This window comes from Muntiacus reevesi, chromosome 3 (assembly GCF_963930625.1).
Source record: "Muntiacus reevesi chromosome 3, mMunRee1.1, whole genome shotgun sequence".
Lineage (NCBI taxonomy): Eukaryota > Metazoa > Chordata > Mammalia > Artiodactyla > Cervidae > Muntiacus > Muntiacus reevesi.
Genome location: NC_089251.1, coordinates 145,459,030 through 145,486,698, shown reverse-complemented (window position 1 = coordinate 145,486,698; position 27,669 = coordinate 145,459,030). Strand labels below are relative to the sequence as shown.

Genomic DNA, 27,669 nt, shown 5'->3' with positions numbered 1-27,669 from the left:
CTTTCTCTTTTACAGGTGAGCTCCCATTTTCTCTGGATATTATAAAGAACTTTTTTTTGCCTTCATCGTTATGCAGTGTTCACTACAATGTGTCCAACGTGGACTTCTTTCTACTTACCCGGCTTGGTGTACATTGCACTTCTTCTAATCATGAATTCATGTTTTCCATCAGTCATTTTCTTTTGAGTGTTGCCTCTATTCCAGTCTCTCTTTCTGGAGCTCCAATGAAAGATTAACTTTCTATCATCCTTGGTTCTTATCCTCTCTTTCATATTTTCAGTCTCTTTAACTCTCTGTGCTACTTTTGGATAATTTCTTCATCTATCAGTTCTTTAAACCTCTCTTAAACTATGTATCCCTTAGTTTTCACTGAGTATACTAAAGTGTATGTTATTCCACTGATAAGTGTTTCATTCATTTAATCATGAATAACGATGTGATGCTTACAGAATAAAAACTCAGTCATAAGTTAAAATTATTGTCATTACCTTATTAATTTGATGATTATTGTTTGTCCAGTAATACTCAAAAAGTATTGTAGAAATAGAATAATTATTATCTTTCAGTATTTACTATAATGGTTCACTTTACATAACTGTTAGATATTAGGTGTTTACATTGGGAATCCTCTTCTATATTTTTTCTTTTCAGGGTGAGGAAAATGAGCAGGAAAAAGATTTCCAATTCACAATGGAAGAAAAGGCCATGCAGCCCCATAGGGTACAAACTGAATGCTTTTGTAGGGAGGCAGGTGACAGTGGTTAAGCATTAGAGCCTTTGTCCTAATGAAACTAATTATAACAAGAGCCTCTCATTCACGATAAACCCTGGGAGCAGCAGAGTCTGTGGCCCAAAGCAAACACTTAAAATATGGAAAATATACCAGTAAAACATTGGTTATTCCCAGCACTTACAACCAGCATCCTCTAATCTCCCATTATCTTTTTCTCTCTGTCTGATACTTTTTCAGACCTGAAAATATTCCATTAGCAACTTCAGTGAAAAAAAACCCTCAATGCTTTAGGATGATTACACTTTTTGTTTTTACTTTTTGTATTGTATTAAAATATATCTAACAAAAATTACCATTTTAACTATTTTCAAATGTACAGTTCAGTGGCATCAGGTACCACCGCCCCCACTATCCGTCTCCGGAACTTTTCATCATCCCAGTATGACTCTTTGTACCCATTAAACAATCACTTCTCTCTGCTCCCTCCCCTCAGCCCCTGACAACCACTATTATACTTCTTCTCTCTGTGAATTTGACCACTCTAGTACCTCACATAAATGCAATCATACAGTATTTGTCCTTCCATGTCTGGCTTTTTTCACTTAGCATAGTATTTTCAAGGCTCATCCATATTATGATAAGCTGGGTTTTAAAGAAGAATTTCCTTTGATAGTCAAGTCCTCTATTCAAAACTAACTGCAGGCAGATGCTGGATTTAGAACTACAGAAAGTTATCAGTGCCTGAGAGATTCTTTATGGTCAAATCTCTTGCTGTAAACTTCCAAATATAAAGAGTGACCCAGGGAAAAGCAAATAGAAATATCATGTCACTGCCATATATCAGGCTGCTCTGAATTAACTTCAATAGGGAAAAGTGAAATATTGACTCACTTCTCCCAACAATGTTCTTATAGACTCCTTGCACCTCCCCAAACCTAAAACTCCTGAGATGGTTTATTTCTCCAGAGACTGCCTGAAGAATTTGAGGAATCTTTTTCTCTCTTATGGGAAGAATTTGTTCATGCTCAGAATAGAGAAAAGACCAGGAAGAAAGCCAGAAAAAGCAGAAAACATGTTAGCTGTTTCTCCTAACTTGACTGAAGAACCACAGTTGGAGCAATAAAATGACCCAGTGCATCTCTCCCTTCTGGAAGGATTCACTGTTTGATGTCACCAGGGCTTTTTTCCCCCGCGTGTGAAGTTTCCCTTCATCTACATGGGCTGCCCCAAGGGTATCTCCACACAGCAGAAATCCTCTGAGAAGCCTAAAGATATGTAGGGTAAGAAGAGCCACAGGAATGAAGATTTAAGAACAAAACAGAGGAATAAAAGGAAATAGGAGCTGGCTCCCTATCTGGACATGAATGTTCAGAATACTTAAAATGTTTGCTTTAAGACTAATCTGGGGTGGACAAAATAGGTGATAGCCACACAACTTGCTTAAGAAACAAATAAAAACTATGAAAGTCACACAACTTGTTCACAAAGCAAATTAAAAAAAAAAAAAAACAGTTCTGAGGAATAAATGAAAAAAATAAGAAAGTGAGTTGTATATTTTTTAAAGAACAGTACTGACCTGAAAAAAATCTTTCCGTCTTCAAACTTAAGGTGCACAGACTTATTTTCTTTCCAATGCACTGATATTTATGATACAAATAGTCCAGCTTCTGAAATACAATTGATTTAGGAATTTTGTTTGTCTTGTAAGTATTCTAAGTGTTAAGTGCATTGCACATGCACACACACATACACACACACACACATACACACACACATTTTATTAGCCTGCCAGGCTCCTCTGTCCATGGTGTTCTCCAGGCAAGAATCCTGGAGTGGGTAGCCATTCCCTTCTACAAGGGATCTTCCCCACCCAGGGACCAAACCTGGGTCTCCTCATTGTAAGCAGATTCTTCACCAATTGAGCCCCCAGGGAAAAAACCCCTTATAAAGCCCCCCTTATAAAAAAACGTTAGACTCCAGATTGGTAGGTGAGGAAGGTTTAACCTGCCCCTAAGTGAACCTTAAAAAGAAAGACTCAAGAAAATGCCATATATGGCACCAACCACAGAAATGCAGATATAAATGGAGTTTCAACCAATATTAGCACTTTATTCTTTTATGCAAACATCTCGTGTTATTTTGTAGTACTTGCACAATAGTCTTAAAGTCCAGCTTTCTCCAGTATATTTTACATAATTGTGCCCACTGTCCTAGTGGTGTAGAAATAAAGGACACTAAGAAATTGTATAATGAAAAGGACTTCCGTTTTGGTTCCTCACAGCCACCGTTGTAGAAGGATATGAGAAGGCAACAAGCTCTTTCTTAGCCTTCAGAGCCCTTTGAGGGGAGGAAGGCTCGGTAAAGCAGCAGTGACCATGGTTTGAATCTCACTTAGAACACCCTCAACCCTTCTGGTGATCTGTGAGCTCCGGGGGTTTCTGGAGGTGTTGTGGTACTGGGTGGAAGGTTGGTTCAAATCGTCCAAAGCCTGTACATTTTCATTTCTACTTTGTGTCACTTAATAAATAATCACTTGTGTTTTATACCCACAGATACATAAATATATATTTGGGTGTGGTTTTTCTTTTTCACTTCAAATTGAAATGGTTTGAGACCTTTCAAGAATGCACAGAGAAGGCATGAAGGGAAGTGGGTGGAGACCATTTGATGGTATTCACCATCTCAGTGTTACAGCTGGGCTGTCTCACAGCTGACATTGCTAGCAACCGCATGTTTTTAAACCATTTGACAGTTTGCTATTCCTTTCATTATTCTCCATATATTGTTTAATTTACACCTTTTGTATCTGTTGCTTTAAAGACAAGAAGTAAAAAGAACGTGAATATTTAAAAACAAGCCAAGGAGTCTTAAAATGATAATAAAGAAATAGAGGAAAGCAATAGAATAGGAAAGACTAGAGATCTCGTCCAGAAAATTAGAGATACCAAGGAAACATTTCATGCAAAGATGGGCTCAATAAAGGACAGAAATGGTATGGACCTAACAGAAGCAGAAGGTATTAAGAAGAGGTGGCAAGAATACACAGAAGAACTGTACAAAAAAGAACTTCACAACCCAGATAATCAGGATAGTGTGATCACTCACCTAGAGCCAGACATCCTGGAATGTGAAGTCAAGTAGGCCTTAGGAAGTATCACTACCAACAAAGCTAGTGGAGGTGATGGAATTCCAGTTGAGCTATTTCAAATCCTGAAAGACGATCCTGTGAAAGTGCTGCACTCAATATGTCAGCAAATTTGGAAAACTCAGCAGTGGCCATGGTACTGAAAAAGATCAGTTTTCATTCCAATCCCAAAGAAAGGCAATCCCAAAGAATGCTCAAACTACCACACAATTGCACTCATCTCACACAGTAGTAAAGTAATGCTCAAAATTCTGCAAGCTAGGCTTCAGCAATACGTGAACCATGAACTTCCAGATGTTCAAGTTGGTTTTAGAAAAGGCAGAGGAACCAGAGATCAAATTACCAACATCTGTTGGATTATCGAGAAAGCAAGAGAGTTACAGAAAAACATCTATTTCTGCTTTATTGACTATGCCAAAGCCTTTGACTGTGTGGATCACAACAAACTGTGGGAAATTCTTCAAGAGATGGGAATACCAGACCACCTGACCTGCCTCTTGAGAAATCTGTATGCAGGTCAGGAAGCAACAGTTAGAACTGGACCTGGAACAACAGACTGGCTCCAAATAGGAAAAGGAGTACGTCAAGGCTGTACATTGTCACCCTGCTTATTTAATCTATATGCAGAGTACATCATGAGAAATGCTGGGCTGGATGAAGCACAAACTGGAATCAAGATTGCTGGGAGAAATATCAGTACCCTGATATGCAGATGACACCACCCTATGGCAAAAAGTGAAGAATAACTAAAGAGCCTCTTGATGAAAGTGAAAGAGGAGAGTGAAAAAGTTGGCTTAAAGCTTAACATTCAGAAAACTAAGATCATGACATCTGGTCCCATCACTTCATGGGAAATAGATGGGGAAACAGTGGAAACAGTGGCTGACTTTATTTTTCTGGGCTCCAAAAATCACTGCAGATGGTGACTGCAGCCATGAAATTAAAAGACGCTTACTCCTTGGAAGGAAAGTTATGACCAACCTAGACTGCATATTAAAAAGCAGAGACATTACTTTGTCAACAAAGGTCCGTCTGATCAAGGGTATGGTTTTTCCAGTGGTCATGTATGGATGTGAGAGTTGGACTGTGAATAAAGCTGAGCACCGAAGAATTGATGCTTTTGAACTGTATGTTGGAGAAGACTCTTGAGAGTCCCTTGGACTGCAAGAAGATCCAAGCAGTCCATCCTAAAGGAGATCAGTCCTGAGTGTTCATTGGAAGGACTGATGCTGAAGCTGAAACTCCAATACTTTGGCCACCTGATGTGAAGAGCTGACTCATTTGAAAAGACCCTGATGCTGGGAAAGATTGAGGGCAGGAGGAGAAGGGGATGACAGAGGATGAGATGGTTGGATGGCATCACTGACTCAGTGAACATGAGTTTGAGTAAGCTCCGGGAGTTGGTGATGGCCAGGGAAGCCTGGCATGCTGCAGTCCATGGGGTAACAAAGAGTTGGACATAACTGAGCAACTGAACTGAATATGATGATCTATACTAAAATGTTTTACTTAAATTTTCTTCTATATCATGCTACAGCAAAACATCAAGATGATTAAGGGAGTTTGCAAAATTATGTGTTACAGTGAAAGAGATTTGAAGTCAAAAATCAGGAAGTATTAGACCATAGGGATAATCTCTGTAATCAGTTATTTGAAGTGAAGTGAAAGTCGCTCAGTCCTGTTCGATCTTTGTGACCCCATGGACTATACAGTCCATGGAATTCTCCAGACCAGAATACTGGCATGGGTAGCCTTTCTCTTCTCCAGGGGATCTTCCCAACCCAGGGATCGTACCCAGGTCTCCTGCATTGCAGGCAGACTCTTTACCAGCTGAGCCACAAGGGCAGCCCCTTGAAGCATTCTCAAAAAAGGTTTGTGAGAGTTAAAAACGTGTGTTATTAGCAAAATCTTACTTCTTACTGTTCCTTAGGAATTACGCTCCAGTTTGACTAAGCAGGAAAGACAATTTAAGATGCACGTGCCTGAGTGCTAAGTCGTTGCAGTCATGTCTGACTCTTTGCAACCCTATGGACTGTAGCCCACCAGGCTCCTCTGTCCATGGAATTCTCTTGGCAAGAGTACTGGAGTGGGTTGCCATGCCCTCTCCAGGGGATCTTGCCAACCCAGGGATCAAATCCATGACTTCGGTGTCTCCTTCATTGGCAGATGGGTTCTTTACCACTAGCGCCACCTGGGAAGTCCTTTAAAACGTGCATTCTCTGTTTAAATCAGGATGCATTTCAGTCAGTAGCATCTTAGGATAGACATCAACCATGCTGCAGTTGTGACTACAGTTACCCTTGTATGTGTGTGGACATCAAACATGTCAGCATCAAAAGTTGCTGAATGGGAGTCAGTGACTTTGAAGACAGGAGAGCTTTATATCTTTATTTATTTTTTAACTCTTAGGAACCAAATGGTTGTGGAGAATAAGTGAATCAGACATGTTTAGCAATATTTTTTAAGCTGGAGTCAAAAATGTAACTTGTAATTGCAAGGTCAGCCTAGGAGCCCAGCACCAGTAACTCTTAGTTCTTTTATTTTAAGAAATAAGGATTATTTTAAGAAATGCTATATCATCAAACTCCTGGACAATACCATCAAAGGACAATATCATGGATAAACACAGACATTAAGCAGTCTGAGTCAAATGCTGAATGTGAGAAAGTTTGACGAGTACCTAAATCAATTTCTTTCATTTAACATTTTTCATTGTACAAGTATGATAGTTGATGAAATAATCTGTCTGATTAAATTTGTAACAGCCCTTTCAGTGAGTATAAAAGAAACATTCTGATCATGTCATAGTTTAACTTGTGGGTGGTTTTATTTATTTGTGTATTTATTGGTTTCTTAAAAGTACATACAATAATGATGCTTCTTAGAATGATAGCTCCTTAGATTCAGCGAAAGAGGGTATTCAGTTTGGAGATTCGGTACTTTCTCCATCTCTCATAAAATAGTTAATGAGCTTGAATGAACTACAATGTTTGCTCTCTGCACTGTGATCCTAAATGCCCAATGCATTCCATTTTAACAAAAAGCTGCCAGCTGTTCTTATCTTTGTTTAACATAGGGACTTTTTTTGCCAAGACTTTTCATAGTGCATGGCCCATATTTAATTATCCTCAAAATATTTCTTAAGAGATGAAATGCTAGTAGTTCAGTTTTGCATGTATGGTTTCCTTGAAAGTATTGGGTTGACTCATTTCCTTTGTTAGGGGTGCAGGCTGCATCTTTATTGAAATGTTCCAGGGTCAACCCTTGTTTCCTGGGGTTTCCAACATCCTTGAACAGCTGGAGAAGATCTGGGAGGTAAGAGAAGAATTCCTCTTAGGAAAAAAAAAATATATGCATATAAAACTTTGAACCAAATTTGCGTTAGAAACAAATGAAGCAGTCCATCTGCTTTGAGAGATTAAGCCATATTTTGAGGTTGTGGAAACTGTGGTGTTTGCCAGGGGCTTAAGCACCTGGGGAATGAGTGGTCAGGAACCCACCCCTTTTGTCCAGTGGATGCCCTTGAATCCTCCTGCTCCCGATGACTATTACCTCAACATCCCAGGGCAATTTCTGCCATTACTAATTAAGCACATCCCTTCCCTGCAACCCCCAGGTCTAATTCTGCCACATATTTGGCCATGAATCTTTGTCAACTGAAGATAAAACACTAAATTTTCACAGAGCCCTGATAAAATGTTAGCTTTCCTTGTTAGTGTGAGAGAAATATACTACTTATGCTGCTCCTCCAAAACTAGATTTCCAAGGTGACAGGATGCTTATGTATGTGAGTTTCCACTTCTTTATTCATTATTTATCCCTCCCTCAGTTGCACCATTGGGGCTTCCCTGGTGGCTCAGTGGTAAAGAATCTGCCTGCAATGCAGGAAACCTGGATTCGATCCCTGGGTTGGGAAGAGCCCCTGAAGGCTGACATGGCAACTCACTCCAGTATGTGTTCTTGCCTGGAGAATCCCATGGACAGAGGAGCCTGGCGGACTATAGTCCATAGATAGGGTTGCAAAGAGTCAAACATGACTGAAGCAACTTAGCACACACATGCATGCAGTTGCACATTATGTACTTCATTTTTATGTCCCTTGTAGCTTATAGTTTTGGGTTTCCCTGGTGGTTCAGTGGTAAAGAATTCCCTTGCCGATGCAGGAGATGACAGTTTGATCCCTGGGTCAGGAAGATCCCCTGGAGAAGAAAACGGCAACCCACTCTAGTATTCTTGTCTGGGAAATCCCAGGGATAGAAGATCCTGGCAGGCTACAGTCCATGGGGTCACAAAAGAGTTGGACACGACTTAGCGACTAAACAACAGCAGCGATAGTCATTTACATATGGCTCTCTTTTTTCTGATGATTTTTAAATTGTGGTTAAATATATATATAGCATAAAATTTGCCATTCTAACCACTTTTAAAAGCACAATTCATACCATTAAATACATTCACCTTGCTATGCAACCGTCACCACATCCATTTCCAAAACTCTTCATCATCCCCAACAGCAGCTCTGTATCCATTCAACCAGCCCCCCATTTTCCTGCCCCCAACCACTGGTAACCTCTCATCTACATTCTGTCTGTATGAAATTGCCCGTTCTAGGTTTTCATGTAAGTGGAATCATACAGTATTTGTCCTTTGTGTCTGGCTTGTTTCACTTAGCATAATGTTTCCAAGGTCCATCCGTATTGTAGCATGTATCAAGTACTTTAAACTGGGGTGGGGAGGGTATTCCTTGTATCCTGGATTCTGCTTCCTTTCAAGTTTGCTTGTTTCAAGCAAGCATCTAGAGCATTCTTGCTAACAGCCTCCCAATCAGGTATCTTGGGAAATAATGCAAAGCGGGATTTTTGTGTGCAGATGAGGAAACTTATCTTTTCTTGAGCTCTTCATGATTTTGATTTAATGTCACCAAACATTTTGCCTTGCAGGAATAATATAAAATTTCATTTTTGAATTATGTTTCCACAATGGAGTCCTTCATTTATTAAAAATTTTAAAAAGCTGGGGACTTCTCTAGTGGTCCAGTGGCTAAGATCCTGTGCTTCCAATGCAGGGAGCCCAGGTTTGATCCCTGTTCAGGGAATTAGATCTCACATGTCACAACAAAAGATCCATTGTGCTGCACCTGAGACCTGGCACAGCCAAATAAATAAAAAATAAGTAAACAAATATTTGTTAAAACTCATGTGAAAAAGGCTTATATCATTTTTTTTAAGTTGAATTTTACCAAATGAAGGTGTGGATAATCCTCAGGAAACTTTTAGGAAGAGTTAGTTGCTAGTGTCTGGAGGGCCAATGACTCATATTTATGAAGATATTCTGTGCAAACCAGGCTAGTGCTACAGATTCATGACCCAGAAAACACAGTGGTTTGTGAATGCTAAAATAAAATGTCCTTCGTGAAATTCAGATATTTTATAGAGACTAATCACTGCCATTAAGCTTTCGTTTGGAAACATGGAGGATATAACGGAGGAACACAGGACAAATTGGGAAACATTCACAAACTAAAAAACATTTCAAGCCAGAAGATTTTTTTTTCTGAAAATTTCCCTGCAAGACCAATAAATGCTACCTTCCAAAAGTATCATTGGATTCCATAACATCATCTAAGCTGGAGGTAGCCTAAGGTAAATAACAGCTTTCAAGTTGAACATTTGAATTCTAGCCATTTTTCAGCTACATGAACATGTGCAAGTTACATAGTCCCTCTGAGCTTCAGTTTCCTCTTTTGTTACATGGGGCTAGTGATAATGATTTTATAACCTTTGCTGTGAGAATTTTAAAAGACCACATGAATATCAAGCACCATGAGACGTAAGTGCTCAACAAATGTTTGCTGTCTTTCTCTCTCGGAGAAACTATTTTTGTAGCAATGTTTCAAAGACCAACCAAACTGTTGACAGGCATTTCCTAATATTTAACCTAATTGTTCCATTATCTCTGTTAGTTTCTTGTCCACATTTGAGGAAGCACAACTAACACTGCCTAGATCTGACCCTGCAGTGATCTTTTACACACTTAAGAAGTTTTTCCTATTCATTTAATCAGGAAGCAATATCATTGGGTACTCATTATCTTATAAGATGTTACAAGACATTGGAAAAATGGAAAAAATAGGAAAAATGCATAATCTGTGCTTTCAACTATTGTCCAGTCTAGGTGGGGTGATGGGTGGTACATAAGTAAATACATGCAAAACAAACATGAACTATGTATAGGTGCAAAAGATGTATGTTTAACTAGATAGTAAATAGCAATTATAATAGTGAGATAAGGTATACCATTAGGATATTTGAAAAGTTGTATATAAATTGGTTTTTTTAAACATGATTTCCTGTTTTTAAATGAATTGTATTCTTAAAGCAATCATTTTATAGTTCTTTGCATTTAGTGCAGCCCTTAGAGATCATAGAGCAGAAAGAATGAGTTATGACACTTCCCAGAAACTGATGGTTTTCTAGGTATTGGTTCAGATTTCCAGGACTGGTCTTGGTGACTGTCCCTGGCCATCTGAAGGTTGTTTTAGGTATTAATAACTCAGTAAGTGAGAAGTTTGGACTTGTATCTGGACATAAAATACCCAAACATGAGTGATGCAACCAAAACAAGCACGTCTTAACAAATGGGTCCCACAGGTCTTACCCAGGAAGCCATGTTCATGTCTAACATTATGCTCATCACACTGCAGTAAATCAGAAGGACTTTATTTTGACATTTATGACAACTCATTACAAATTTAAAACTAGTAAACACATTAGAAATAACACTGGCATGATGTTAGAGTCACGAGTTCAGAACTCAGCTCTAACTTCAGGTTAGGAGGTAAAGCAAGTCTCACAACCTAACTTCTTGGGTCTTTAGAGTCTTCCGGTGAATTTGGTTTTCTGACTCCTGAAATTGTGACCTCTTTGAACAAAGCATTATGAGAATATTGTATCTCCTATCATTTTTAATTATAACTTTCTTCTCTGTTTATTAAGTCTCCCCCTCCTCCCTTTCTGAAGTCATTTCTCAAGCTTAGAGGCTATGAGGTCACACAGAGTCGGACATGGCTAAAGGGACTTCGCAGCAGCTCATTGTTGAGCTTCAGACTGTGCTGATCAGGAGATAGTTCCATACTGCTTAGCTCTCTTTACTGGGCACCAGGAGGTCAGATTCATTACATCTCATTTCCCCCCTTCTTCTGTCCAAGCAGGAAGAGACCCCAGTTTTGTTACCACATCTATAGTTTCATGCTCTGAGAACAAGGAAGAAACATATTCATCAGTGTGCTGTTTATTATACTATTACATCCCAAGTAGCTTGGAAATTCAAACACTACAAATGGCTCCTAAATTGTGTTTTACTAAAATAGTATACATAGACAAAACCGGAAAGCTGCTTCAGGCTCTGTGATAGTTGATGTAGGAACTAGTGGATCTCTCCCAACCTCTAATCACAACTTTTGTTTACATTTATTCTGAGATCTCATTCTTGAGAAGTCCTAAATCTTTATTTTATCTTCTTTCTGAAATACCCCTAGGGGTGTGTGTATGTTTACACCTGAATGCTGTCATCAATTTTTGATCAATTTTTTAGAAATCTAATTCTTTCAATAAATATTTTTAGCAAATAATACAAGATGTAGCTCTAAAATCAAAATAAAATAAGCTATGCAGACTTTAAAGCCATTAATCAAAATGCCTTCAGTTTCCATTTCAACAAAGGCGGAAAACAGCCTCTGCAGCCCATGGTAGTTTCAAACAGAGCACTCACTAACTGCCTTTTAAGAGCCTTCAGGGAGTGAGTAAATCAACTATTTTTGGTTTTCAGTTTCCCAGTCAGTGAAGCGGAGATTTAGTAATTTTCTCAAGTGAAAATGAACTCAATAATTTTCAAATAAAAACTGAGCATCAAATTTCCAAATAAAGGATATTGAATTTTTGTTTAAACTTTTAAAATCTCAAAGCTTAAAGCTTTTAGCACAATATTCTAAAATTGTTGGTGTCCATTGTTGGCTTTAATTACACAATAATACAAAGTAACCAACAATTCTGGTAACTTTCACCTTAGAGAAAAATATGGATGTGGTCATTATTTATTTCCTTTATTGCATTCTTTTCATTATCTTTGCCTTCATGTCATTTTCTTGCCAGCCAACAGAAGATGTAGGGGTATTTTTGAGTCATTCTGCCTACTTGTTTACACACACATCTGTGCAAATACATAAGATGGCAGTTTAGCAAAGAAGAATTAACCCCCCATCCTTTGGTCCTCTCCCACAAAAGAAGAATTAGTCCAGTTGGTTTTTCAAAATGGATTCCAGGATTCTCAGTGTTCCCTCTGGCTCAGGGTGGCTGATAGGAAAAGCTCATAATCCTCTCAGTAGCTTTTCAATTTGTTTAGGGAATGGATCAAAGAAAGAAGCTTCTACTAGGTGGCTTAATTTTTTTTTTTTTAATTGTATGAGGGAAAATGACACTTTGGTGTCTTTTGTTTGAGGACAAGCTTAACAACCACTACAAAGTATACCTCTCAGCCAGAGTCCTAGTCAGCTAACTGGTAGATATTAAGAGGCTTCCAGATTCCTCATCAGTTTTTATCAGTCGAGGCTTCCCAGATGGTGCAATGATAAAGAATCTACTGCCAGTGCAAGAGACACAAGAGACACAGGTTCATTCCCTAGGTTGGTAAGATCACCCGGAGCAGGAAATCAGTCATTGTCGGGCAGTTGACTTCCTGCCATAACAATTGGGCCAGCATTTGTCTCCAGCATTTTACAAATGGATTCCCTAGGCTTCTTCTATGACAGATGCTAATAAAAAGACTTGTATTGAGGTATGCTTCCCAGAAGAGCTATATTGTAGTGGTGTATGAAAGCTACTCATGTTTTATTAGTATTTCACAAAAACAATATTATTCTAGCTCCCAACTGACATTGAGCATTTATGATTATCTTAAAAGAATGGTAAGGTTTTGTCTATAAGGGAACTCAGAGTAACAGAATCATTTAAAATCTGAAGTATTTTGACTTTAAGTTCCAAAAGATTTTTCTTTTCATAGCAATTAAAAAGTAAAGCTTCAGTTTAGTAATTCAAAGCATAAGTGAGCCCTTTTTCAAGCAATGTTGTTACTATTATGATCCACCAGTTAAAAACCAAATACTATATTCCAAGCTGCTGGGCCACAGAGAAGAGAAGCAGATAAGATGAATTCAGTAGAAAACACCAGAGTTACGTTTAGGATCATTTTTAGCCAACATTCCACTGCCTAAAGGTCAGTAATCTGAATCCCTTTTAATTTGAGCACATTGGTGAACAGCTGAATGCCCATGCTGAGGCATAATTTAAACTGCCAAGTGTCTCCCTATTGAGATATATATATATATATATATATATATATATATATATATATATATATATACACACAGAGAGAGTTATCTGATGTAAGGCCAAGGGACACTTTCCCACTCAACGTCTTTCTATTATTTCCAAATCCAAAGATAGCATCCCAGTGTATGGTGATCATGCACTACATACAGTAGACATACTTCGTTTTACTGTGCTTTACTTTGTTGCACTTTGCAGACATTGCTTTTTTAAAACAAATTGAAGGTTTGCAACAATGCTGCTTGTCAGATGATGGGTAACAATTTTTTAGCAAGGAAGCATTTTTTAAATTAAGGTATGTACATCAGTTTTTAAATGAAGGTATGCACATTGCTCTGTTACACACTTAATAAACCATAGTATAGTGTAAACATAACTTTTATATATACTGGGAAACCAAAAAATTTGTATGACTCACATTATTACAGTATTAGCTTTATTGCCATGGTCTGGAATTAAACCCAAAATATCTCTGAGGTATGCCTGTAGATATTTAGGGATAAGAATAATGACTTTAAGTAAGGTTATATGATCTGTATTAGTCAGGGTTCTCCACAGAAGCAGAACCAATGGGAGATATGGAGGGGGGTGTGTGTGTGTATACACATGAGCCAATTCTCATAATATTTTATATACATATATATATGTGTGTGTGTATAGTGATTTATCATGGAAATTGGCTCATGTGATTTCATGGAGGCTGAGATATGTCCTCTGCAAGCTGGGAAACCAGCAAAGCTGGTGGTATAAGTCAGTTTAAGGGGGCCACTGGTATAAGTCCCATAATCTGAAGACCAGAGAACTAGGAGCTCCAAAGGCAAGAGAAGATGGATGTCCCAGCTCAAAAAGAGAGATAAAAAATTTGTTCTTCCCCACTCTTTTGTTCTATTCAGGCCCTCTGCCAGTTGGATGATGCCACCCAAATTGGTGAGGGCAGTTCTTTTTATTCCATCTACTGATTCAAATACTAATCTCTTCCAGAAACACCCTCACAGTTACACTCAGAAATAATGTTTTATCGACTGTCTTGGGCATCCTTTAGTCCAGTCAAGTTGACACATAGGACCATAGAAATATACTGCAATTTTGCCTGTGAAATTGCAAATGTTGGAAACCCCAAAATTTCTTTCTTGTCCACATCAGCTGGCACAATGTGACATACATCCAGCTTTTACCTGTTCCTCCCCGATGTGTCCTCCACGTCTCCACACCTGCTCCATCACTCCATCTCTCCCCGAATCTTTCTTTGTCTTTATACAGGTGCTGGGAGTCCCTACAGAGGATACCTGGCCTGGAGTTTCCAAGCTACCTAACTACAACCCAGGTAATCTTGATTTGAGCTTCCAAAAGCTCTGTGAGTTACCAGTGTGAGAGCGCTGGCCACATGAACGAGGTATTTTCCTTTAATTGTTAACAGTGTAGACAGAATTTTTTTAGACTCTTATATTCCCTGACTAATCTTCTTATGAGGAAAACATTGAAATAGTAGTTGAGGTTAGATCAGTTTTCCAACTCTGTAAAACACAAGTAACAAGCGGAATAACAGTTGGGAATGACTCTTACTGTGGACTCCACATCCATTTCCAAACATCCAGTGGTTTAAGTGGAAAACTCAAAAGAAGGTCTCATTTTTGAGCCCAATGACTATCATTGAGTCTATTTGCTAGATTATTGTACTTCATAAAGTATAAAAAGAAAGCTAGAGGGGGAGTAGAGGCTCCCTGGGCCTAGGACAGGCCAGGTAAGATGTCTCTAGATTATACAAGAATTCATTCACTGTCTCTAGACCTAACACTTTGTCATTTTCTGTCACATATTTGGTCCTCCAAGACTGGCTCCTGGGGGTGGATTTGGAAGTGTTGTAAGTATTCCAAGGAGGATGTTTTTGAGAAAAGGTCCCAAGGACATGCCAGAGAGGTCAGATTACCCAGTTGTCACTTCAGGGACGTTGAAACAAAAGAGAGGAGGCAAGCAGTGAGCTGTAGGATGAAGGATCACATCCTGGCCATACCAGAGCTGGACCCTTGCAGGCAGGATTAAACGAGAGGTAGTATGTACCATGCGGGAGACCTGGGTTTGATCCCTGGGTTGGGAAGATCCCCTGGAGAAGGTAAAGACTACCCACTCCAGTATTCTGGCCTGGAGAATTCCATGAACAGTATAGTCCATGGGGTCGCAAAAAACCGGACACGACTGAGCGACTTTCACTTTCACTTTCAGATATGTACACAGTTAGGGAGAATGTGGCCCGAGTTTGCTTTCCCAGTCTTTATATCCTTCTATTGTCCCATGACTAAAAATGGAATTTCCCCAAATTGTTGTCATTACTAACTTTGGTATGAGGTTATCCTGGAGGGACTTTTATGAGAGTAAGAAATTGTAGGAAAATTTTAAAAGCAATTAAAGTGGAAAACAAAAGACATAAGAGGCTAGGAATTTTCTTTTTTCCTCCAGCATCTAATACTTTCACTCAAACATCTGTACATAGGATTCAGTCATCTCGAAATGACTAGGATTATGGAACACCTACAGCAGCTAAAGACCAACTCTAAAATCATTTCAGTTGCTTTGTGAATGATCTATATGCATTGCTAGATGGGGTTTGGATCATTTACAAATAGTTTGCCATTTATAATTAGCACTTGAGAAAAATGTCACTCTCTCACCTCAGGGTTTGGAATAATGCCTTTTCCATTTGGTCTGAGACAGGGAGAAAAGAGACCAGGCTTCTCATAGAGATGATGGTCCAGCTGACAACAGAGCCTATCTCCAGGTGCTATAGTTTCTAGGAGAACCTGGGTCTCATCTTTTTCCACCTTGCCTGTACCCCTCCCTCCCTACCTACTCTGCTCTCCAGGTGAAAATGGGACCCCTCAGCTTCCTAACATAGGTGCAGGCAGAAGTTTAGGGTCACAGATGGGTTGTAGAAAATAACTGGAATGATCTCAAGACAAAGCTGCCACGGTGAGCATATGCTATTCCCTCAAACTTGAAGTATTTGGGTTTCAGGTTGATTCCAGCAATAAACAGTGATCCTTGGTGAGAACAATAATGAAAGGAACTTGTCCAAAATGCTTTCCTGCCAGATTCTGTACTAAATAAGATAACTGGGTTCCAATAAACCAGCAAGAAATATGTTGCATTTTTCATTTTGTTGTCATTTCAAAGTAATATGCAATTTTTTATTTATGAAGAGAATTCTCCAGGCCCAGCATCAATAGGGTTCATACTTTGCATTGTTTTTCTAGTAAGGATTCAATTTAATTCAAATAAGTCAAAAATTTTTGAGCACCTTCTATCCACCAGGCATTGTGTTTTATGCTGGGCCTGCATAGATGAATTCGGCACATTCCTGTATCTCTAAGAGGCTGGGTTTGTAGTCACTCAACTGCAGTCTTTCACCAGCTCACCTTATGAGAGGGTGCTCATTTGCAAACCCCACTTCCATGGGCTTGGACAGTGTATAGACCATGGGCCCGGCTAGACTAATGGAGGGAAGCAAATTGTAACATTTGTCACAGCCAAGATGTGTAAACTTGAGCTTGTAAATCTTAGAAGTCCAGCATATCCTGAGCGTGGGGTCAGTACTATTGATAGATCAATCATAAGGAGTATGTTTTAAAGCGACCACCCACATATGTGTTCCAGGAACATCCCCTTATGTGAGTTAAGAAGTCCCTTCAAGCCATCCCCCACCTACGCCTATCCACAAGCTATTGCTGCTACTTGCAGGCACTTGAGCTCCAGTGATTAAGGGAGCAGAATAGGGGATGGGAGCCAGATCACAGAGAACTCTTAACACCATTCTTGATGAGATTTCCATTCCTTTCCTTTTCATTCCATGGGCCCCCAAACTTTGAATTCAGCAGTACAATCACGCTGAGGGAGCTGGAGAGTTCAGAGCCTAGAGAACCATCCAGTGTCCATTTGTGTCCACTCTGCCATTTCCAGACCTTGTCTGAACTATGTATGAACAACACAGTTTCTGTTTATACAGGTTTTTTAAAAAACACCTGGTGCTGACGCAGCTGGACAGGTTTCTCTGACCAGTCCCCTCTTTTCTTGGGGTGCTGATGAGCAGGGCTGTCAGTTTTCTCACCATCAATTCAGACTCCCTTGCCAGGTTAAATCTGGCCGAGGAAAGAGAGGCATATAATTTTATACCCTAGTCTTTCTTTCCTTCTTTCTTTCCTTCCTTCTCTCCCCCACCCCCACCCCCCATTTTAAGCAAGCTGGCTGAGAACTCTGTGTCTTCCACTTCAAAGGGCCAGTTGTCTTATTTTGATGTGGGCAGATTGAGAAGTAGGCTTTGAAAAGTAGGCTTTTTTTGTTTAATCTTTTCTCCTGGGATAGCTTTCAGAGCAATATATCCAAGTGTCAGTGAGGGGGTTCTGACGAGCACGGATTCCCAGACTCTCAGCAGGATCATTCTCTAACAGAAATATAAAAGTGAAATATTAAAAACCCTGGAACGTGAACTCCATCTGCAGAGTAGCCAGTCTTGCCTTGCTTGCACCATGGGAAAAAAGATCTCCTTGAAAAAAGAGGGAGGAGAAAAAAAAGTGCTTTGAGTAAGAGGTTTACAGGTTTAGTAGAGCATAGTAACATCCCCTCAAAGAAGTGGGTGTTGCTCTGTGACCCCCCAAAACGCTCCTCCTTTGACTCAGCCGCCAGAACACTAGCCCTCCCCAGCAACACACCCCCTTTTCACATGCTAACCGAGGCTCCTGTGATTGGCTGAACAATAAACTGGTCACACTTGCTAAAGGCCTGCCATCTTGCACACAATCAGCCAAGACACATTAATCAAACTGGCGGGAACAGGGGTCTGTGCTGGCCTCCTGCACGGGGGGAGGGGAGAAGTTCCGTGACCCTTAGAGAGAGTCCACAGGAAGCAGTGATAAAGAAGGCATGCTGGAGAAAGTCTGAAAAAGCTTAAAGCCCCAACTGATGCCATGTCTGGGACGCACTGGGTTTTTGACACAGAGGATCCCAGAAGCTTAGCGCAAACTGGATATTGGTCTTGACTGAAGTCTGCCAATGCAACAGTAGTGTGAATTTAAAGGGTGGACCCCTATAGGCATTCTTACAGAGCTTTCTCAGGCCTCTTAGCTTCCCCTCCTGCTCCCAAGAAAATGACCCTCCCCTTTTCATTCTCAAATACTTTGGGCCCAACTGGACCCAACATTTAAGAATAAAACGTACGTAAGGGGTAGAGATCCCTGGGTTGGGAAGATCCCTGGAGAAGGAAATGGCAACCCACTCCCATACTATCGCCTCAAGAATCCCACGGACAGAGCCTGGCAGGCTATAGTCCATGGAGTCGCAGAAATGTCGGACACGACTTAGCAACTGCATGACGACAGCAAGGAACGATGAACATTTCAGGAATAATTAAGAGAAAGTATTGACTGGCAAAGTATTGGTCCTAAACTAAATATTTGGAGGACATTAAAAAGAGTTAATTTTGAGAGGAAAAAAAAAGTTAACATTTGTACTGTCAGTGGTAATGTCTTCTGACTTTTCCAAATTCCCTTTAAAAAGCTCTGCCAATGGCAGTATAGAGCCAATAAGATCATACCTTAAAGACCAGTTTGCTAGAGGCTCACATAAGGCTTTTAAGAGAATCAACTAAATATTTAGACATTTCTTAGGTAAAGTAAACGGAGGCCTTACTCCTCTGGACCTTGTCCAGTCACCATCTCGTTAGATGCAAAGATCCTGTGATAAAGAAAAACTTTTTTTTCTGCCCACATGATTGCAGCCCAGTTGTGGTTTTTTAATGTGTCATTGATTGTTTCATCCAACTCCTTTTGCTCCCCTGAAAGGGTCTGTCGTGGCTCTGTTTGCTTCCTTAAACACGGTTTTTGAAAGCACTCACGCTGTGTGAGCTCAAATCCTAGCATTAATGTACTGCTGGGTTCATTTCACCACGCTCAAAAGCGCCTAGTTTAAATCCCTCTCAATTCCATTTGAGGCACCAGAAGACTTTATCCTTCTCCACTAATGGTTCCAAGTTTACATCTAGATACTGGGGGTCAAGGACAGGAGAGGATTTAGAAATAACAGTGCATGACATTAGTCAATGCATTTGCCAAATTGGCAATTAGTTCCTGATGTGCGTGCAAAGCATTTTATTCCTGTCTCTTTGATGCCTGTTCCTGTTGAGAAGGGAATAGAATCCACAGAGGCCTTCAAACTTTTAAAGAAATATCTGCTGAAAATCATGCCTGATTTGTGACATGAGCTCAGCTGCAGGGAAGCATCCGGGATTATCCTGGTTCTTTCAGCCCCAGGAAAGAACGCCCCACATGGAAAGACTTTCCACTGGAAGAACTTAGTAGAAATCAAAAGGCAGGAAAGCGGTTCTAAAAGCCCTGCAGGGACCCAGATTCAGATGTCCTATAAACGATAAGCAAATGGATCCTGCTGACACCTAGTTATTTTCAGTACGTCTGCTTTTTCAGTTTTTGACCACCAGGTGGAAGTAAGAAATAACATGGGCGGAATACTGGCATCAGACAGCATTAAAACACAGCAATCTAACCCCACCCTGGGAATGTTTGCTTTTGACCTGAAATCCAGTGTAAGCGTTTCACTTCGTGCGACACCACTACAGGACAGAGGATGATTAAGAGTTTAAAATGACCTTTGTCCATGTTGCGGTGACCAAGAGCTACCATGCTTTGGGCTCAAAGGGGTCTGAGTATGTCTTTGTGTGTTTGCCGTGAACACAGCCTCAGCTGTGTGCACCAGCATCCACTGGATTCAATGAACTGTCAGACAAGGGAGCTCCTCGGTGGGCTGAACGAAGGGGAAGGATACTGATAAGAGAGGTTTTAATTATCGGCATCAATTCCAGGAGTCCATGCTCCATCTGGCATCCTCTGGGGGTGCTTGAGGAAGTTATTCTTTTCTAGTTCCCTAATCTGTAAAAATGAGAAAGATCCTATGATTTAAGATACGTTCCCCCTGGGTTGGGAAGATTCCCTGGAGGAGGGCATGGCAACCCACTCCAGTATTCTTGCCTGGAGAATCCCCATGGACAGAGGAGCCTGGCGGGCTACAGCCCATGAGGTCGCAAAGAGTCAGAGAGACGAAGCACAGCGTGGCACAGTGTACTGTCTGCTGGGGTCCAGGCTGGTCCGAACAGCACAGTTTTACACCCGAGGAAAGAGAAGCTTTCTCCCAGGTCCACCCAGAAGCATTTCCTAGGCTGGGAAATGGGTCCATCCAAAGCCAAACCTTGTTCTCCTTCTACTATGTTATGTCCCTGTCTCATTGTGCAGCCAACATAATGATTTGATAAATGTATATATTGCAAAATGATTACCACCATAAGTTAACATCCACAATGTCTAACTTTTAGGCAGTGCCCAACAAAAGGTAGTTCCCATCCTTTTTTTTTTTTTTTTACACAGTGTGGAAGTTCATTGAGCTGCTCCGTGACCTGCCGGGGTTTGGACTCACTGATGGGTACATGAGAGACGACGCTGTGCCGGTTTTCTGTTTGCATGGTTCTCAGTTGCTCAGTCATGTCCGACTCTTTGCGATCCTGTGGACTGTAGCCAGCCAGGCTCTTTTGTCCTTGGGATTCTCCAGGCAAGAGTACTGGAGTGGGTTGCCATGTCCTCCTCCAGGTGATCTTCCCAGACCAGGGGTGGGACCCACATCTCTTATGTCTCCTGCATTGGCAGGCGGGTTCTGTACCACTCACGTCACCTAGGAAGCCCCTTCTTTCTGTTTAGCTCCCTTAGAACTCTTGACCTCCTTCTAGATGTCAGGCACACCTCCTAGGCCAGAACTGATTTGATTTTTGCTTGCTTGGGCTTAAACACTGCCTGAATTTACACACTCTAAGAGTTGACCTGCCATTTTCCAACACCTACCTGAGTCAGTCTGAGCACATAAGGCTATCCCTTCTGGTGAAGGCTCTTTTCTCCTCACCTTGAACCACCGTGAGATGCCAGCCCATGCTGTGGCCACAGGGCTCTCCCCCTGGAGACCTTTATTATCTTCATGGTGGGTGTCCAGTAAGGACTGCTACATCACAGACGGCAATCGTGTTGTCGTTGTTGGTTTCACCTAAATCTTAATACAGTGGAAAGAGCACTAAAGGTTTTCGCAATGCAAACCTGACCACTTCCAGTGTCTCTAGTATCTTACACTTGCCCATGTCGCTGTCATTTAAGAGTAAATAGATATCTGTTAAATGAAATCAATAACCAGAAGTGAGGAAACCTGGGTTCCAGTTCCAACTGTATCCTCTGAACTAATCATCCTTGTTCTGCCTGCTTTATTAAGAAAGTACATGTAAGTTACTATTCACCTTTTGCTGGGTAAAATAACTGTTGTTTATCTGCTAACATGGTTAGCAGAAGGAGAACAAGGTTTGGCAGTGGACTGACCCATTTCACAACCTAGGGAATGCCTCTGTGTGGACCTGAGAGAGAGCTTCTCTTTACTCAGGTGTGAGACTGTGCTTCTCTGACCAGAATGGACCCCAGCAGACAGCATAAGTTAGTATGAGTTAGGCACTTTACTGTAATACGGAATGGTTTGCCTTGGAAAAGACCCAAGATCATTCTGTCATTTTTGAGATTACTCCCAAGTACTGCATTTTGGACTCTTTTATTGACCATGAGGGCTACTCCATTTCTTCTACAGGATTGTTGCCCATAGAAGTAGATAGAATGGCCATCTGAATTAAATTGGCCCATTCCCACCCATTTTAGTTCACTGATTCCTAAAATGTCGATGTTCACTCTTGCCCTCTCCTGTTTTACCGCTTCCAATTTACCTTGATACATAGACCTAACATTTCAGGTTCCTGTGTAGTATTGTTCTTTTACCACATCGGACTTTGCTTTCACCACAAGACACATCCATAACTGGGCATTGTTTCTACTTTGGCTTAGCCTTTTCATTCCTCCTGAGAAACCTGGATGCAGGTCAAGAAGCAACAATCAGAACCGAGCATGGAACAACAGGCTGGTTCCAAACTGGGAAAGGAGTGCATCAAGGTTGTATGTTGTCACCCTGCTTATTTAACTTTATACTGAGTACATCATGCGAAATGCCAGGCTGGATGAAGCACAAGCTGGAATCAAGATCACTGGGAGAAATATCAATAACCTTAGATATGTAGATGACACCACCCTTATAGCAGAAAGTGAAGAGGAACTAAAGAGCCTCTTGATGAAAGTGAAAGAGGAGAGTGAAGAAGTTGGCTTAAAATTCAACATTCAAAAAACAAAAGTCACAGCATCTGGTTCCATCACTTCATGGCATATAGATGGGGAAACAATGGAAACAGTGACAGATTTTATTTTCTTGGGCTCCAAAATCACTGCAGATGGTGACTGCAGCCATGAAATTAAAAGGCACTTGCTCCCTGGAAGAAAAGCTATGACAAATCTAGACAACATATTAAAAAGCAGAGACATCACTTTGCCAACAAAGGTCTGTCTAGTGAAAGCTATGGTTTTTTCAGTAGTCATGTATGGATGTGAGAGTTGGACCATAAAGAAGACTGACCATTGAAGAATTGATGCTTTTGAACTGTGGTGTTGGAGAAGACTCTTCAGAGTCCCTTGGACTGCAAGGAGATACAACCAGTCCATCCTAAAGGAAATCAACCCTGAATGTTCATTGGAAGGACTGATGCTGAAGCTGAAGCTCCAATACTTTGGTCACATGATGTGAAGAGCTAACTCCTTGGAAAAGACCCTGATGCTGGGAAAGATTGGAGGCAGGAGGAGAAGGGGACAACAGAGGATGAGATGATTGGATGGCATCACTGACTTGATGGACATGCGTTTGAGCAAGCTCTGAGAAATGGTGAAGAACAGGGAAGCCTGGTGTGCTGCAGTCCATAGGGTCGCAAAGAGTTGGACATGACTGAGCAACTGAACTACAAGGCACTTTATATACATAATTCTACTTGACTTGACTACAGCCCTATTGGATAGGGGCAGTTTTATCATTTCTACTTTATAGATGAGAGAGCTGAGGCTTGGGGAGGTATGAGCTTTGCCCAGGGTTACCTGGCCAGGGTGACCCAGAATATCCAATCTGTTGGACTCCAAGTTGGTGCTCCTAGGTAATTCCATAAGCAAATATAATTTCCAAGGGCAAATATAATTTGGTAATAAAGCAATCCCCTAGGCTGGCATTAGCCAATAACATTTTTCCATGTTCATTTTCAAATGATTATGTCCTTTAACCCAGATTTGCTTTTAGGATCTGTGAGCTTGGCAACATGTTTCTGGGGTGTAATGTGAGTGGAACGCCTGCCCTGGGACCCCAGTAGGCAACCCCTCCACCCCTCACTGCAACTAACGAATCCATGATGTTCACGGAGTCTGAACCACCATCAGACTCTTCTCTGTCACACTTCTGGAGGGTGGCAAAAGCTCCTGGGAGTTACAATTAACATCTTTATTAACCTGTCCCCCAAATAAGGCAGTGAAATTTGTTATATACATGGCCCACTTTGATCTTCATTAATAGTCTCTACATTTATTTTTAGTTTTCTCATCTTTATTTTATTTCAATAATTAGTTTTTTTTGGGGGGGGGAACTGGATGATCTCAAAGTAATTAAGATTATGAAAAATTGCAAATGAAAGAAAGCAGGTTATAAAGAATCTTTTTTCCAAGTAACATCCTGCTGTGTTTCTTCCCAGTTCAAGAAAAAAGCCTTAAGGTCATAAGTATCTTGGATCTGGTTCAAAACAGGCTCCTTCCCCATAGCCAGTGCCTGGCATCATGGATCTCTGTAAGATATACAGTGGGAATCACAAGTGGGCTGTCTTGAATTACTTTTACATTTTAAGAATAAGATTTAGTAAATTTATCTCATTTTTAAGTTTTTCACCCAAGCATCAATTTTTCATTTGCTCAACAAATATTTATTGAATGCTAGATGCTGGGACTGGGATTCAGAAATAAATAAGACATTGATACCTGCCTTCAAGGCACACAGTCTAGAGGGAGAAACAAATAAATAATACAGTATTATTATATCAGGGTCCCCTGAGGACCTCTAGGACCACTAGGAAAAAATGCCTTGGTTGTCTGGGGAATCTAGGGACTGTTTGGGAGAAAGGGACATGCACAGTGTTTCAAGAATCATGAAGTGGGCTTTCTCTATGTGAGCAAGAGGGGATGGACATTCCAGACAAAGGAACTCAACAGAGGAGGAGGGAAGCAGGTTTACTAAATGTAAAAGCAGGTAAATTGCTCAGGGAAGTTAGAATGTTGGCTTTGTGGTGACTATTGCTAGAGGTTGGGGCTTCCCAGGTAGCTCATTGGTAAAGAATCCACTTGCTAATTCAGGAGACAGGTTTGATCCCTGGGTTGTGAAGATCCCCTGGAGAAGGAAATGGCAACCCACTCCAGAATTCTTTCCTGGGAAATCCCATGGACAGAGGAGCCTGGCTGGGCTACAGTTCATGGGGTCACAAGAGTCAGACACAACGTAGTGACTAAAACAATTGCTGGAGATTAACCTGGAAGGGTAGACAGCAGCCAGATTGGAAAATTATTTGGAAACATCCTAAGGATTAGATGTGACTAATAAGCAAAAGGAAGGCATTGGATGGTTGTTAGTAGGGAAGAGATATGGCAGGATTTAAATTTTAGAAAAAATTGCTTGGAAGGCTTCATGTAGAGTTAAATTGGTGGTAGTCAGTATGGCATGCTCTAGATTCTGGAAGATAAGTAGGAAGTGTCGACCAGAGCAGTAGCAATGGATGAGGAATGTTGGAGCAAATCTAAAAAGCAAGAGGGTGGTACAGTTAAGGGAGGTTGTAGCTGACTGGATTTGACCTGTGAAAGAGAAACTGAAATCCAGTGGGTGAGAGAAGGATAGTACCATTTACTGGCATAGGAAATAAAGTGGGGAAGGAACAGATTGTGGGGAACATAATGAGTATAAGCTATCTGTGAGACCACCAAGTGGAGATATCTAAAAAGCAACTCTAACAGAAAGACAAGCCTGTGGGGACCTCCCTGGTGACCCAGCGGTTAGGACTCCGTGTTCTGACTGCTTAGGGGCCGGGTTCTATCCCTGATAGGGAAACTAAGTTTCCCACAAGTCACTCAGCATAGCAAAAAAAAAAAAAAAAAAAAAAGAAAGAAAGAAAGAAAGAAAGAAATAGAAGCCTGTGATTGTAGGGGTCTAATATAAAAATACAAAATTGGAAGTCATCTGCTTAAAGTGGTATTTAAAACTCCAGGTGTGAATTCAGTTGCCCAAGGGAGAGTGTGTAGAGAAAGACTACAATGCAATTCATAGGAACCAATACTGAAGGACCTGGTAGAAGAAATGGGTTCTTTGAAAGCTGAGAAAGAAGAGCCAGAGGGTCTGGCAAAGACCATAATCCCATGAAAATCATAAATTAGGGGAGTGGCTCAGACGGTAAAGCATCTGTCTGCAATGCAGGAGACCCAGGTTTGATCCCTGGGTTGGGAAGATCGCCTGGAGAAGGAAATGGCAACCCACTTCAGTACTCTTGCCTGGAAAATCCCATGGACGGTGGAGCCTGGTAGGCTACCTTCCACGGGGTCACAAAGAGTCAGACACGACTGAGCAAGACCTCCAATACCATGTCTGTACATTTCCAGCACTGAACACAACAGCTGCATGCGGAGGCCCGTAAACATTTGCAGAGACTACAGGGGAAATGATACATGTTGCCAAATGATGCATCATTAAATACCATAAACACCGAATAGCATGATCAAGCTATAGTTCAAACATCGACTTTGAAGGCGGACAGACGTTAAACGGAGCACTGCCTCCAGGAGACGGGAGACTCCTGACACCTTCTGTCACCTCCACCCTCTCCATCCACGCACCAGGAGCAAAGCCTAGCTTCCCCTTCTGCCATACAGAACACTACCTTAGGAACAGGCTTCTGAGGGTGGAATACTTCCATAGAGAATCCACAAAAAGTTTTGACGCACATTAGAATAGTGAGTGGGGCTTCCCTGGTGGCTCAGATAATAAAGAATCCACCCACAGTGCTAGAGACCTGGGTCTGATCCCTGTGTTGAGAAGATCCCCCAGAGAAGGAAATGACTACCCTCTCCAGTATTCTGGCCTGGAGAATTCTATGGACAGAGGAACCTGTCAGAGGACCCCTGACAGTCCATGGGGTCACAAAGAGTCGGACACAACTGAGCAACTTTCACTCTCTCTCTCTAGAATAGTGGTAAGCCTCCAATGCGGATTGAAGTGCCAAGCAGTGCCCTGCAAGAGAGCACTAACTTTTGGCGTCCCAGTGATACTCAGAGAGGAATCGAGAGCCTGGTAATGCAAAGCTAAGTTCAGATGTCTTGAGCAAAAGACTAAGGCAATTTCTAAGCCAGCCATCTGAGAAAGGAGGGCGAGCAGCTGGGAGGATGTGAGTGTGTGTATATGGGCTGAGGCTGAGGGTGAGATAGAAGAGCTACAGATTTTTTGCAAAGCCACTTTAAAGTTCCTGCTGGAGATACCAAAATAAGGCTAACAGCATTATCGACTATCTAAACATATGATATCTTAAGAATGCATTGGTTTCGGAAAATTCCAGAGGTGTAGATCAGTAGACAGGGCTATAAGATAAGCATAGGGTAATTGTGCTAAGACTATAGTAACTAGAAAATGTTTCACTTTGAGCTAAGGCTCCAAATGATCATGGTGATATTTTATCAACCAACCAACAAACCTCTATTGACTTGAATCATTTGCGAAATGAGCTTTCTTAAAGGTTTATGAAAAATGCATTATTTTACTGTGGTAGCAACAGTTGGGCCCTCATTTTACTTTTACTCCATTCAGTTGGGAAATTATTTATTTGCCACTTATTTTATTTGCCAGCTTTTATTTATTTATTTATTTGCCACTTTATTTTTTAATTGAAGGATAATTGCTTTACAGAATTTTGTTGTTTTCTGTCAAACATCAATAAGAATCAGCCATAGGTACACCCATGTCCCCTCTCTCTGGAACCTCCCTCCCATCTCTCTCCCCATCCCACCCCTCTAGATTATCACAGAGCTCCTGTTTGAGTTCCCTGAGTCATACAACAAATTCCTATTGGCTGTCTGTTTTACATATGGTTTGTAAGTTTCTATGTTACTCTTTCCCTATATCTCATTCTCTCCATATATCTCACTCTCTCCCTATATCTCACTCTCTCCCTTGTCCCCTTCCCCCCCGTCCATAGGTCTGTTCTTTATGTCTATTTCTCCATTGCTGCCCTGCTAATAAATTCATCAGTATCATCTTTTTAGATTCCATATATATGCATCAGTATACGATATTTATATTTCTCTTTCTGACTTACTTCACTCTGTATAATAGGCTCTAGATTTGTCCACCTCATTAGAACTGACTGCATTCATTTTTATGGTTGAGTA

At 40.9% G+C, this 27,669-nt stretch overlaps 1 protein-coding gene across 2 annotated transcripts in view; it reads left to right on the top strand.

Moving 5' to 3' along the window:
• CDK15 (cyclin dependent kinase 15) overlaps positions 1 to 27,669 on the top strand; it is an 82,717-nt gene that overhangs the window by 32,046 nt on the left and 23,002 nt on the right. For both annotated transcript variants that reach the window (XM_065930821.1, XM_065930820.1), the window contains exons 9-10: positions 7,100 to 7,193; positions 14,522 to 14,585. In XM_065930821.1, the coding sequence (XP_065786893.1) occupies positions 7,100 to 7,193; positions 14,522 to 14,585 (158 nt within the window). The remainder of the gene's footprint in view (positions 1 to 7,099; positions 7,194 to 14,521; positions 14,586 to 27,669) is intronic.